The sequence below is a fragment of the Rhinolophus ferrumequinum genome, chromosome 3 (assembly GCF_004115265.2).
Source record: "Rhinolophus ferrumequinum isolate MPI-CBG mRhiFer1 chromosome 3, mRhiFer1_v1.p, whole genome shotgun sequence".
Classification (NCBI taxonomy): domain Eukaryota; kingdom Metazoa; phylum Chordata; class Mammalia; order Chiroptera; family Rhinolophidae; genus Rhinolophus; species Rhinolophus ferrumequinum.
The window spans coordinates 69,394,714-69,410,546 of NC_046286.1; the positions used below are offsets into that span (position 1 = coordinate 69,394,714).

At 35.6% G+C, this 15,833-nt stretch overlaps 1 protein-coding gene across 1 annotated transcript in view; it reads right to left on the reverse strand.

Annotated features, from left to right (window-relative positions):
* Positions 1–304: 304 nt before the first annotated feature.
* MAN1A1 (mannosidase alpha class 1A member 1) overlaps positions 305–15,833 on the reverse strand; it is a 156,355-nt gene continuing 140,826 nt past the window's right edge. The window contains exons 8-12 of the mRNA XM_033100521.1: positions 15,376–15,491; positions 10,549–10,768; positions 9,627–9,799; positions 2,528–2,643; positions 305–2,146 (exon numbers count right to left, since the gene is read on the reverse strand). Coding sequence (XP_032956412.1) covers positions 2,020–2,146; positions 2,528–2,643; positions 9,627–9,799; positions 10,549–10,768; positions 15,376–15,491 — 752 coding nt within the window. The 3' untranslated portion in view covers positions 305–2,019. The remainder of the gene's footprint in view (positions 2,147–2,527; positions 2,644–9,626; positions 9,800–10,548; positions 10,769–15,375; positions 15,492–15,833) is intronic.

Sequence of the window (15,833 nt, forward strand, 5' to 3'; positions counted from 1 at the left end):
GCAGTATGTACATAAACCTGATATTAAAAAATCCTATCTGCTGCAGAAATATGTATCAGCTTTGTGCTCTTTCAAATCAAATTGAAAGCAAAGAAAATTAACTTAAAGGACATTCATATGAAAATTATAATCTAAATACATATGGCCCAGCTTTGACAACAATCTTTTATATTTTGCCTTTAAGTCCTGGGAAAAAGGACTCTGACTATCTGTTCATTTCATAAGGCGAGCTGAAGATACGAGTGGAAGATTATTCTGGGTCTCAAAACACATTAACTTGGCAACAATGATGTACCAAAGGCTCTTTTTCATTTACTAATTTTATTAATTTATTCTTTGACATATACCAGTATACAATATTGAAAAAAAGAGCAGGTCACACAAGGTGGTCCTTTCAGACAAATGAAATCCTTTGAAACACTTTCAAAAACTGAAATAGGTAAAATAATGAAGTTGACTGAGATCCAAGAAAATAACTGTATTAAAAAATATTAGACTGAACCATAAGAAATTGCTAATATTGGATAGATTTAAAACTACAATGCAGCCATTGCATATGCTTCAGCTTAATCCATGGGATTGCACTGATCTATTTGACCACTGCTAGGTTGAAAATTATACTCTTTGTACCTCAGAATATACATCATCGTATTAGCCTTTTCATGGGAATATACATAAAATATGAACCAATATGCTAAGAAAACACAAGCTGTCACCAAATCTATTCTTGGGAAAACCATTAATATCTCAAAACAACACTCTAAACAATCATATAACTATTTTGATCTGCTGCAGGATTGTAGGGGATTGGGAGCGTCCAATCTCGTATATTGGTTCTAAACTGGGGTCACTATGTTGAATCTAATCAGATAAAATATACTATATTTTTATTTGGCCTAAAAGTTTATTAGATTTTCCTCAATAGACCATGAATAGAATCATTGGCAAAGCTTCTTTCAGAGTTAAATCCTGCTTTAATAAACTGATATGAAATAACTTAACTACATTCGAGAAAGGGCCCTTTTCAAATCTGAAAAATCTGAACCATAGGTAATGCTTCCTTTTTCTCAAGAAAAAAAAGTTAAAGATGAAATGCAAACTAAAAGCCAAATGAAATACTCACCCTTTCTTTAGAGACCCAGTTCTTCATGTATTTAGTAAAAAGCGAAAGCTGACACACTAAAAGTGATACTATTTCCCTTAAAAAAATATAATTCAATAATAGCAGAGATCTGCAAAACTTGAAAGCTCACTGTCTTGTGTGGTGGATAAAGAAAGAAATTAACCAGTACATGATCCAGAAACGACACAGGGCATTTGAAGTAAAATTTGAGAACTAATTCACAAATTAGGAAACGCTAATATAATTAACCAAAAAAAATATACTATGGTTCCAACGAAATGAGGTCAATATGAGATGATCCTTTTGGGATGACATTCTAAGTTGAATTAAAATGTGAGTGAAGGATTTTAGAAGACATTCTATCAAATAATGATAGACCCGCATAACGAGGCTGTCACAGTTATAAGATCTGTCTCTGGTGGATAGACAAACCATATTAACATTGAAATTGAAAAGGAAAAAGCTTTTTTAATATTTAATTTATTATTATGGCTTTTTGCAACATGGCAAAACATTACAGCTTAAAGCAGACACCATCTCCTCATAGAGGAGGAAAAAGTTTTGCAGTCAAATCAAAATTATAATTAAGAGGTCATTGGTATACCACTGTATTCAGTTTAATAAAAATGATACTATACCTTCCTGAACTCCAGATATAAAAGGTTACTTAAAATAAAAAACCTGTGATCTACTGACCGAATAATAAAGGATATGAAAAGGAATTTAGGCCCATCTAAGCCTATGATGATAAACATAAAAGACTGCAAAACAATTTTAGAACTTAGAATAATCACAGAGCTAGTAATAAAAATTCATCATGTGCCTGAACACCAGAAAAGGAATTATTAAGGTGTGCAGTGAAGGGAATGGAGCAGAGTAAAATATAAAATGTCTTTTTATTTTTCATTGACTTCAACTTCCTTTTTATTTGGATAGAGTACAGGGAGAAGATGTGCCTCAGTATTGAAGATCCAGTGTTCCAGTGGAAGTAGATCATCATCAGAAAATATCAAGTACAAATATCTGGAGAGAGAAACATGAGTATATGAGGCAGTGAAACCACAAAGGCACAGCAAAATCCACATGAATGTCTCCATTCAGCTGAGGGAGAGCCATGGACAATAGTCAAGTATAGCAAAACCCTGAAGGAATATACTCATTAGTGCAGAGTGAGAAGTTACTCTGTGCTTTGGTTCTAGTGTATGAGAATCGTCAGAGCAGTCCCAAGTCATCAAACTTAATACAATGACTGAAAACACACCTGCAATTCCTGCCAGGCATGTAGAACGGCATTCCGAGGCAGTCATATTTGATGGTATTTGAACGTGTTCATGATAAAGACATGTACAAAGAAAGTCTGTCCAGGTACCTCGGCCACATACTTTTAGAATAATTTTTACTTACTTTAGTGTCTCTGCCAGGAAGAAACTTTGCTGCACATCATCGTAACTGTCATGTTTGAGGTAAACATCCCTTAGGCCTGAATAGCCGCCATTCACTCTGCAGTGATTTTCCAGAGCCTAAGTTATAAAGAGGGAAAAAAGTGGTCATATTTCAGTCAATTGATTGTCACTAATTTTTGTTATTAGATTGTCAAATTCAAATAGAATAAGGATTCAAGTGGAATGATAGATTTTAACGGTTCTGGGTGAAAATTTAAAAAAGTTATTAAATGTAAATGCAAATAAAGAATGAAAAGTTAAAGGACATATATATGGACAATATATCTTATCACCTAACTGGAAACACTTCTACATTTACTTTTGGAATAATTTTTCAGTGATTTTCACTATTTCCTCCTATAATCTAGATCAGGGTTCGTCAAACTATGGACCACAGGTTAAATCCAGTCTGCTGTCTGTTTTGGTAAATAAAGTGTTATTGAACCATGGCCAGGCTCATTTGTTTACATGTCGTCTGCAGCTGTTTGTTCTCTACATGGCAGTTGAATAGTTGTGTATGGTCCCCTAAACCTAATTCTCTCTAGCCCTTATAGAAAACATTTGCTGACCTTTGGTCTAGAATGATTACTCATATCAAATGGAATTATAAACCACTGGTTGAGAAAGTGTACTGGACTCAAAACTGCTGCTACCATAATCAGAACATCTTATTTCTTAAAAATTGATTGTGGAATACTAATTAATGATACTGGTGACAGAGATCAAGGAATGGAAAATGGAAAGCATTGAGAAAAATGTGGCTTATATCTATTTCTAAAATATATATTTCTTTTCTTTAGTCTGGGCTGGAAGAAGATGGGATGAATCCACTGGTAACTATCTAGAGAGAGGATTGTACATTCCTGTAGCTGTCTGACTATTATGAGTATTCAGAAAAGAGATGGGTTGGGCAGCGTGGGAATGAAAAATTCAGTAACAACCTAAAATGACTTGCCTTCCACTTTGTCAGCTGACACTAAGTTCATCGCTCTTTGTATTTTGAAATTACACTGGCTGCTTGGCTATTCATCTCTAGGAAAGTTATTTTCAACCCACCAGATTGTATTAATCCTATTAATTATATGGTCTCATAAAAATTGCCATCTGAAACCTGGTTCTAATTTGTAGCATATGGGCCAAAAAAAAAAAAAAAAAAAAAAAAAAAGAAAAGAAACAAATCAACTTTAAGACTAAAACTCTAATATTTATAATAAAATTAAGAAAATATAGAAAACATTAACAAGATAAAGTCATTCTTAGGTTCTCATGTAATCTTAAATTTATTTTTCAGGTGTCTCTTATGAATCATAACCCTGTCACTCTTTTTTACATTCATAGTTATACCTTTTTCTCCCAGTTAGCCCAACTACCAAAAAGATGGAGAGCATCAACCTTGTCACATTAGTTGAGAAAAATCTTTATTGGCTAAAAAAAGGTTTTAGAGGAAAACATGGCTCTAAGAATGCAGAGCCCAGAAAAGAGGAGAGAGAAGGCAAATCCCGTGAGCAGGGACAAGGCGCTGAGAGCTCATCTTCTATCTGCAGATACTGATAATGAGGAAATTGATTTTTCCACACTCGGGCTGGAGGGCAGAAGGCACGGAGCACGGGGCCAGGAGGAGAAGCATTTAATTACCAAGTTAAAGAAAATCTAACTGGCAGGCTACATGTATAAAGAAAATGTCTCATGATTTGGTACTTTTTAAAAGCCCCCGGGAAAATAAGATCAACTTAAAAGAAAAAAAAGCTTTGATTATATTCTTAGTTGCAGACAATGAGCAGAATGGGGGAAAGCCTTGCGAAAGGAATTTTCAGGTCCAATTATTTGTTTTTCCTTCCTTCCCTTTCGATCAAAGTTCTTTTTGATGAAAAAGTCATATACCAGATACATTGGAATAGGCTAAAAACTATTTTTAAAAACAGGAAAAATCAGGATTTAGAAAAAATGGGCAAGTTTATTGTTATGAACATAATGAAATTCTAGTTCCAGACATTTCCTAAAAAAGATTTTAACCACAAAACTTTTCTTGGTTTTTCTCTAGAAGTTCTTCGGTGATAATGTAAGGACAGGTCCCTCCCATAGAGATGTCTTTAAGCTCCTTCTTTCGTTATAGAGAAAGAATTGTTGTGAGGAGCTGACAATGCCCAATCGTTTTTCCTGTTTTCATTGCACCTCACTCGTTCTTTTTCCCTACAGTCCTACTGGGGAGAGCCACAGCAGTTCAGAATACAGTCTGAAGTTTTAGAGGAGGGGGCTGAATGCCAGCTCGGGACTTGCTAACTGTGGCCGCAGGGCTCCTGAACCGGCAGTGTCCTTCTGCTCAACATGGCGGGTGTTGTGAGAATAAAACAAGATGAAGACATACTTAACATAGTGACAGAGGCCTGTCAGAGGTTCAGAGAGGCCTAGCTACTTTTACTTTTTAAGGCTTTTGGTTGGGGAAAAAAAAAAAGGAAAAATGCCAAAGAGGCATTTTAAACTTTAAAAAAAATAAAAAATCTTCACGTCAAGTCTAAACTTTAAGATGTTAGGAATGCAAAGCTGGGGCCAAGCAGCTCTCCTGGGCCCCCATTACAGGCCTTAGTTTTACAGAATCTCAACAGTGGAAGGATCTATCTATGTAGCATAGTCTGGTCAGAACGTCATTTCACTACAGCCTATTCTTGGAACTCAGCCTGTAGGCATAGGGACAACCTCGACTTTAGTAAATGCTTACATTAATAGTGACCCAATGTGACTGGAATGTGCTAATAGCAGAGAAAAGAATAGGAGGATGTTTACAGTGACTGGAGCTCTACACAAAGGAGGAAAGACAAACCTGACTCCAAGTGACTGTACTTTTTGAGGGGGGAAAGAATAGAAGCAGCGTGACTTAAATCCTAAGTCAGAAACCATCATTGTGAGAATAGAAATGCATTCTCTTATCTACCAGGTTAGACAAGGAGCTGACCCATGGAGATTTCCAAAAGTAGATCTCAGGGAACAATGCTAACAATAAGGTTAACTGGTTGAGTTTGGTCTGGCCTCAAAGGTGGAAGGAACCAGGCAAAAGGGTCATATCAGAGTCTGAAACGGGTCAAGCCTGGCGAGGTAGAAGTAGGAGCTGGGAAGACAAGTCCTCTCTGAGAGCCAGAATGTCCACATGGATAGGCTTAGATTTAGGGGACTAGAGAAAAATCTGTGCAAAAAAACAAAAGAATATTCCTATATAAGGCTTATCTGCCACTGTGGCCCAGTGGAGACACCATATAAATCTATACATACATACCTTTATAGACATTATACAACCCATATTTACTTACATATATATGAATGTATATGTATAACATAATATGAGCTTTAGCAGAATATTAATTACACATGTTAAACTGGGAGGAATTTAATAAAGTCCTTCATGATATTATAGAGAAAAAGCAAAAGAACTATTCAGGTAGATTTTTTTTTTTCTGTTGGGTAAATTCCCAAGTGCTTGGACACGTGTGATTGATGGATTACTGGTCACCTGTGGAGGAAGCCTCTAGTGCTGTAGGCTGGATTATATACCTTCTTGTCTTGTTTGACATTGTTATTCAGAAATGTAGTTAAGACGTGGAAAGCAGGTTTATCAAGTGCATTAGTGAAAGAAGGCTGGGAAGGGAGTACTTGTTAAAAAATAGGAAGATGGCTGACTAGTACTTTACAAACTGTAATTACGTGTGAATGCAAGCACAGAACAAAAGAGCTATTTCGACAGTAGCTAATGTAGTAGCTAACATCACTGACCATAAGTTCAGTGTAAGTAGGGCTTTTATAAATCTACTAAAAGTGTAAGACCACAGTCTGTGGGAAATAGCACTCAGAAGAGAGGTTCTTGAGTCACATATTCAAGCCTGAAAGACACAGCTGGAAACCATGCCATGAGGAGAAGGTGGAAGAAAAGAACAAATGAGGGAAGGAACAGTTGGCAGAATATGCTGTCTTCAGAAAACTGAGGAGATGAAATGTAGAAGAGAGAGGGTTTTTTTTTCCAGTACCCCAGAGCACAGAACACTGTAAATTCTGGTTATAAAAGAAGCACCTTTCTAACACTTTCAGCCATTAAAAATGGAATGCATTACTTTATTAGGAGTGTATCCCCTTTTGCTACAAAGTCCTTGAATTGACGGGGAGTAGCCATCTGGCAAAGATATGGAGAAGAGTCTTTTCTTTCAGTGGGAGGCTGGATTTTTAAGATCCTCTAAGTTTTAGTTTGCATTCCTTTGAAAATGGAGCATGAGATAAGGGTTGGATGCAGGAACTTTTTTGGGAGGTGATATCAGGAAGTGAGTGCGGAGAGTGAAACAGAGAAGAGAGAGGAGCTGTGAAATATGTTGAGCAGGTTACAGGTGTGTGCGGTGAGGGCTCACTCCCCCTGGAAATCCTCTGAGGAACTGTATAGAATGTATCTCAGAATTGTTCTTTAAAGAAGGAAGAATTTACATTTCTGTTGTGCATTTCTAACAAATTACCAAACGGTGCTCATGTTGTTAGCCTGGGAATCACACACTTAGAGGACCACTGGGATAGACCCAGACTAACTCTGCAGCTGGGGGTGGGATCAGTGTACTCTGAGTCACGTGGGCTGCATGAAGGAGAAGTGAATGCCTGAAAATACCAGGGGAAGAGGGGAATGCATTTAGGGTAGACCATCAGCTGGTGTCCCCCAAACCAGAGCTCCTCACACTTCAATGTGCATGAATCGCTTGAGGATTTTGGTAAAATGCAGATTCTGTTTCAGTAGGTTTCGGGTGGGTCCTCACATTCTGCATTTCTACCAAGTGATGCTGAAGTTAGTGGTCCATGGACCCCACGTTGATGGAGGAGGCACTACACCCCCCTTTCTTTGGTTCAGGCTTCCACTCCCCCACAGCTACATGCTACAGTAACTTCCTAACAGGGTTCCCTGTGTCTCGATTGTGAATGGTCCAACTGGCCTCTTAGAGCAGTCCACAGCATTCCCTATCAACCACAGAATCCAGTCCAGACTCCTTGGCTTGGTATTCAATGCCCTTTGAACCTAGACCCCGGTGTGAATCTTCAAGTACAGTCAGAATCTCTGCACACGAAAACAAACAGACAACAGACAGACAGACTAACAAACAAACAAAACCAAAACAAAAAACAAAGAAGGAAGAATGGGACAGTCATCCATCAACTCCAAAACCTCAGTGGCTGAGGCCCCTGGGACTGTTAACTCTCCCACACTTCCCAGACCACAGCCAGCTGCCTGGGAAGGAGCTGTGAGTCAGAACAGCTGAGAAACATAGGCACTTGAACAATAATGCCAGCATTTGAGGGCACTGCCCACTTCATCTGCAGCTGACACACAAGCATAGGGGCCAAGGGGACGTAACACAGGGGAAAAGAGTGCTGCCACACTGGCTAAGCCTATGATCTTTGTGCTTTAAAAAAGGCAGGAGCCCCCAGTACTCCTCGTTCCCCACTACGTCTCAAGTTGTGGCAGAAGTTACTAATGTCAAAAACGGGATCCCTGTGTTATGATACAAGGAAACAATTTCACATCATATTCTACACTAAAAGTTGGCAATAGATAAAATTCCTAACACATAAAACCAACCTTATTACCCCATAAACAAACAAACTCCTCTGAAGAATCAAGCAAATCAAAGCTTCCTGCCCATATGGCAATAGGGATTTACTTACGTTCCTTTTTTGATCAGTTCTCGCATACATTTTTCACATTTTAACATCTTTAAAATTGGCATGTCATGATTTAATCAGTAGTGCACTTTCTTAGTGGTATATAAAATAATGGTGTTTTTAAAATTAATTATGGTGCTTTACATTTGATGAAATATGCTATTCCTGATATTTTATATTTAAACTGATATTTGGTATTAATTCCTTTGTTGGCCTACTGCAGACCAAAATAATTCCCTATCACCAAAGCTTAGATAAACTATAATTTTAATACATTTTGTCAGAGAACAAAACATAAATTTACAGAAATTGGAATTACCACTGACTAAACATAAATAGAAAAGTTTGCAAAAAAAAAAAAAGATGCCTAAAGAATTGTTATTACTTAAAATGACTAATGACTAGTGATAAGACACACACTAAATGAAGAGGGTAATAAGCAAGATTCATCAACGGCTTCCTAAGATATTAAATTTTACACAAAGGCAATATTCATCTTAGATTTTTCTGAGAGAAGTTATTCATAATGGATGGCTTTTAAAGACAGCTAACTTTCTAACAAAGAGGGCTAGAGAAGAAGAGAGTGTAATTAAAGTGGTTGCTTGTTCTTATGCCCTGAATTCCCTCCCACTCCTTTCAGAATAATAGCTCTTAAAATTAGACATTGTTTGATGCATATCCTGGAGGGTGCCTCTGCTGGCATCCAGCACACAATACATTAGTTTAGGAAGATGATACACCATATTCAGCAGGAAGAGACCCAAGAGGTGACAAAGATAATTAAAACAGCACACTAGCCAAATGGAAAGCTTACAGATATTCAGAGCAATGTGCGATTATTGGAGGAATATTGTTGCACAAAGTAGTTCATCTATAGGTTCTTTCTAAAACTTAGATCTATGTAGCGAATTTACTCTAAGTAAGAGCATTGTATTACCATTTCAATGCCCAAAGACTGATAGAAAAAAACAGAACAAAACAAAAAGCCTAGTGGTTTTTTGAAACAGACAACAGGCAGGGGTGACTACCCCCAAGTTGCCCGTAACCCTTTGTGGAATTAAGTGGTCATCACTTCTATCATCATGGAAACTTAATTTTATAATATGCATTTCTAGCTATATCCTTTGATATCAAAGTAGGTATATATATATATATATATATATATATATATATATATATATATATATCTAATTACGTTAAACAAAGCTGAAGCCAGAGATATAGGATGACTTAATTGAAAACACTCAGTCTTGAATGGAAAAAAGTCTGGTCACAGCTTTAAAAAATCATGGAAAAGTTGACATGCTAGATTTAGAGGTACCAATGAACATTCATTCCTGAGACATTTATCTACAAGAAACAAAGGCAAATTAAAACCTCACCTCTACGGCTTCCCAGGCCCATTTCCTGTACTTTGGATCGTGAGTCAGTCGCCACATGTACATGTAAGTCTCAACAACCTCTGGCCGTAGGATGTAGTATTTTTCATTTTGCCTCGTCGCAATGGCTTCAACACCGCCATCGAATCTAAAAGCTTCTGGTCCCAGTTTCACAACTAAAGCGTATGTAATGGGTGACACAGGTTATTGTCCTGGACAATGGTTAGTATCTATAACTTAAATGGAATTAGAAAGTACTTGACAACATTCAAGAAAGATGCCAAATCATTTAAAGGAACAGTTATAAATATCACATAGTAAATAATATTCAATATACTTTCAAAATTTAAGAGAATCCAGTTTAGAAAACAGTGATGATTCTTTCTTTTCTTCCATTTAATCACCATTTATTAAGCACCCACCACCTAGGTACAAGGCCCCACAAAAATACCTTATTAGCTAGCTAGAAAATCAGTGGTTGAGAATTTTAAGTCATTACGTCATAAAAGGTTATTTAATCTTATTGCTTCAAACTTCTATTTTATAAGAAGGGAGCCAGACTCATAACCTATTTCATGGAGACACTGGGAAGATTAATAATAGTTTACAAAAAAGTACCAAGTTTGTCTTGCACTGTTACCCAATGTTCTTTTACTTAAAGCCGGGTCACTATATTAGACTGGCGTAATCCTTTATGGCCTAGATTTTTATGTCTTGGCAAACTAACAGTAAATCCTTTTTTATGTACAAAAGCAGTAACTCTTAAACTAAAAATATAAATTCCTTTAAGATATGATTAATATGGTCATTAAGTTTCATCAGGCACAGCGGATATTCTTCTGAAGGTAGCAACAAAAAAGTTCCTTACTGAATGAAATGAAAGCATGTAGGAATAGATTATCAAGGAAGAATAACATGAACTCACATGTGCGATTATAAGACTCATGACAGGTACGGGCAATCTCAGCCCCAAGTTGAAGGTAGTGCTGGGTCAGGCCTGCCGGAGCGTCGTCTGCCCCCAGAGCAAACATGCCTCCAGCAAAGCAGGTCAGGTGGCCCATCTTGTGTTCCAGGAGGCCCCCTTTCCACTCGGCGATGTAAGTCAGCCCGCTACTAGACTTGCGGATCAAGTGAGTCTCAATTGCCTGAAAATAATACTTACTTTCAATATTCGCAATCTCTTCTCAAATTTATACTATCAACAACCCCCCAACATTTTTTTTTAAAGGATAAAACATCTCTCACAATTTGAATTTGGTGTTACAAATCCAATTCAACCTGAAATTTTATGTTATTGCTTTCTGTATTTTTCCTCTAGTCTATGCCTTACTAGTGAGATTAGTTAGAATTCATGTTCTTGGGCCAGCCCAGTGAGTTTTGCTTGGTTCCAAGACAAAACACTCGTAGTCCTCATACCCCCAAAGCTATCCCCTTCTCAAAAATAGTGTAATGGTAACAGTTGATTTAGTGCATTTCCCTTTTCACAAATGGAGAAACCACGCAAAGCACAGGCCCTACCATTGAGGAGGAACCGAACATCCTTGTTTGTGAAATCAGGCTGGTGGTATTTACCCCTCCTTTCGTTCTCTTAGTTTTGGAGGGTAACAAAATAGTGGGAAAGAAGAACTGTTCCCGAGTCAGATTGCTTGGCTTCAAATTCCAGCTCTGATAAACTTTTTTTGTTTTCTATCTGTGAACTCTGCATATAATTTGCTTACTGTGTTCCTGAATTTCAGTATCCTTATCCATAAAACGGGAATAGCAGTATCTGCTGAAAAAACTCTGCAACAGTTTGTTTATCCTGTGGTCAGTGCTGTGACTAGCACTTGATAAAGGTCATTGACCACGTCATTCACTTCCCCAATGTGTTAACACTGAACTAAGTCCCCCCGCACCAATAATTCTACAAAAAAGAACATTAGTATACAATGAATAAATATATTCAAAACACAATGTGATATATAGATGATGTATTACAGAATTGTACACCTGAAATCTATGCAACTTTACTAACAATTGTTACCCCAATAAACTTAAATTAAAAAAAAATAATAAAGATTTGTACATTGGGAGAAAAGATAATGTTTACAAAAAATTATTTATAAAACACCTTTTATTTCTACCCCAGGACTGTTGATATTCTTTTAAAGTGGAGAGAGAAAATAAAATACGCCGTATATTTTAAAGCAAAAATGAAGTGTTTTTGGAATTATTAATTTCCAATTACTGTAACAGGAAATGCTTCCCTACCCCAATTACTTCATAGAAGGAAATGGGCTGTGACTGTCTATACCTGTTACACTATTATAAAAAAAGAGGTTTTTAGGAAGCACATTTGGGAATTGTAGACACAGACAAAATTTGTGACAGAGAAGAATAAATGAAAATGAATACACAGGCAGATAAAACTTCCCCTACCTTTATTAGAAGTAAACAAATGAAACCAAGATGGTGATAAATAAAGAAACACACTGCTGTGCTCATTAATTGTGGTTAAGCTAATTTTATTGATGGCTTAGTCATCACATTAATATTTCATTCTAATTTAATGCGACTAAACATCTTAGCTATTTAGACTTCTCATAGCACAAATTGCAATAAAGTCCTTCAAGCAGATACTTGTTCATCACCCAAGAAATTATTCTTCCTACATGGCAAGAGCAATAGCTTTTGAGCATGGATTAGAGAAACATTATTACTCTGTTATGGATCCCGAATAAGTACTATGTTATTTTTGGCATGATTATGAGCAAGTTCCCAACTCTCAAAATAAACTACAACAAAGTTCTAAGACCACAAAACGATGTTTATGTGGCAATGGGAAATTGTAAATAAACACAAAAGAAGCAAAAATTGTCTTAGCAGCTCTAAAAAAAATGTTGTGTCAATCCCACAGAGAATTGATTAAGAAAAAAAGAGTATTGTATATTTTGCGATTTCACACTTCTATGTTTGAAAAAAATTAGATTGATGAAACCTGTAGAATCCTAATTGTCTAATACATCACCTGTCCAGGTACCACCATTCACTTCAATGCATGATGAGCATGCGTCACTGTACAGTCTTAGTGTGGTTTCCAGATAAGGCCATGATAAATAGTAAAAAGCTCAAAATATTTTATTATTAAAACAACCAAAGGAAACATTCCACTCAGGGATTAAACACTTTCTAAAATCTACTTGGAACTAAAACTGATGACCTATATCTCCAGTAACTCAACTGTCCAGAACAATAAAGTAAGGGATCCTCTCTCCTGGATAACCACGATCTCGGGAAGTACAACTAGCACAAAGAAATGTTGCTGCATGGCTACTTCTCAACATCAGAAGTTTAATTGTTCTTGCTTTGCTTTCAAAGTTGAAAACACATGGACTGAAAATGTTTTTACTATTAAGAGAAACAGGAAACACTTTGACTTCATTTGTTCTTAATGGATTTTCCTGTCAATGGCTTGTCTAAATACAATATGTTAAAAGCTGTGTGGGTATAGTTCTAGAAACTGATGAAAAGTATTTCAAAGACTATTTTAAAGTTCCTCTTCCTGGAACATCAAGGTCTTAGGGGGGCACTTTTAAGATTAGAATAATTAAAATATCTGTCAGGATAATAATTTAAAAAATGACATAATGGATATTATACAGTACGGAGAAGAATACCCAAGCTTAAAACCTGAAACTTCACAGGAATGAAGAAAAATAAACCTGGAAGAGGCCAGGTGGACCGTACCCTGGTAGGCTTTTAATGTTCATTACACGTCTTAATAAAAGCTGCACTAAATGAAGGCCAATGTTCTCACTAAGGTGTTCTGGTTCCTATATATGAAATAGTAGAACTGTATCTGCCCTACTTAGTGAAGCTCCCTATTGATCTTGGACGGGAACCAATGTAATATTCAGTCTGGCCAAGCAAGTTTCATTTATATTTAGGTAAAGAAATCAGCTTATGTCAAAATCACCCAGATTTCTTCTTAGGGAGACCAATTTCAGAACAATGGCTATATTACTGAGATTACAAATGTCCATTTTTCCTCCCTACGAATTACTGCTCTCAATTATAAAAAATTTCTAAGCAGTCAATAAAAAGGTCAACTTCTCTGATGATTTAGCCATAATTTGACATTATTTGAAATACCATGTTTCCCCAAAAATAAGGCCTAGCTGGACCATCAACTGTAATGCGTCTTTTGGAGCAAAAACTAATATAAGACCGAATCTTATTTTAATATAAGACTGGGTCTTATAATATAATATAATATAATGTAATATAATATAATATAATATAATATAATATAATATAATATAATATAATATAATATAATATAATGCAATTCCACGTCTTATATAATATAATAATAGTACAATATAATATAATATAATACCGGGTCTTATATTAATTTTTGCTCCAAAAGACGCATTACAGCTGATGGTCCTGCTAGGTCTTATTTTCGGAAAAACATGATACTTTGATAACAATAATTATTAAAAAATATGAGTTATATAAAATGCTTTTATCAATCACAAACATACTTGATTCTGCTAAAATATTTGTTCCTGAAAAGTTGGGTACAAGTTCAAATACTTTATATAAAGTAATTTTCTTTTTTACTTTCAAATTTTATTTTTATTTTTGATTGAGGCTTAAATTTGATTGAGACTGTTTACTCTTACACTGGCCACCTCCTATAGACTTTGCTAAATAATTTCTAACTTGTCTTACTTACTGCCTGTAAAGAAATATTTACAAATAGCACACACATTTTATTCACAAATAAATCCATAGTGGGAAGATAAAAAGAAACAGGTGTTGACACAAATTTTAGTTTGAATTTTGGTTTCACACTCACTCTCTCATTCGGTTCTCTTATCTGTAAAAATCAGTGAATAATATCTAAATTATTGTGAGGAAACAAACAAATACTTCATTTACAGTATCCATCTAACATACTACTACTTAGCACACAGTAGGCAATTCAACAAATATCTGTTTCTTCTCATTCCTCATCCATTATAAAGGACCATTGAAAATTATTAATAATCTCTTAAACATTAGTTTGGTTATTTCAGATTGTTATTTGAGAGTACTGTTCATATGTCTCTGGAGATAAGTTTACTCCAAATGGAGGTAGCCATGAGGATTGTTTGTAAACTTGCTCAATATTAACTTACTCAATTTTCAGAATACAAACTCAGGACTTTTTCCTCTCCATAATTTTAACTGTGACTCTAAGCAGGGAACTCATACTAATTGAAGAAAAATACCTCTTTTCAGATATATGAATCTTTTTCAGATATGTGAATTTTTTTCACATATGTACATCTTAACTGAGGTTTGAACCATGTAAAAAACTTAACTTGCCCTGTTGGAACTGAACACATCAAGTATGATTACTACTGTGTTTCCCTGAAAATAAGACCTAGCTATCCCATCATCTCTAATGCGTCTTTTGGAGCAAAAATTAATAGAAGACCTGATATAGTATAACATAATATAATATAATATAATTATTAATATAATATAATATCTGGGTCTTTTATTAATTTTTGCTCCAAAAGACGCATTAGAGCTGATGGTTCAGATAGGTCTTATTTTCAAGGAAACACAGTATTGTTATAATTATACAGCAAATAGTGAATTCTCTAACTGGAAATACTTTGTAACCCACGCACGCAGTATTTCATTTTTTTTCACTAAAGCTTGATTAATATGCAAGTTACAAGTTGAGTGACAAAGATGATTTAAATATTGGGTTTACCTGAACAGCATCAAAATACATCTTCTTAGCTTCTAGATCTGTCTTGTCAGACATTAACCATGCCTTTAGCAAATATTCATAAAAGCTGTCTCCAAGTCCTCCAACTGATACATGATCTGCAAGAAAGGGAAATGAATTTTAGAGTGATTCAGCCTTTAATTCAGATAATGCAGCAAAATCACATTAGCAACTAGGATGTAAAACCCTACGTCAACTGCAACTCAATGTTACATTTAAATTCCAACAAATTTCTTGTTTTCAGAAAGATATTCTGAAATGAGCAGATGTGCTGTTAAGTAATGTGACATGCTCTAAATAATTACCAGGGTAGTTTTGTAAACATGAAGATAGAAACATATAATCCCCCCTAATTCCAAAAATCTGGTTCTTTAGTAAAAATACCAAATTAAAATGTTTCACAGTATATATTCAAATAAATTTTAATTGCTTTAGCTCTC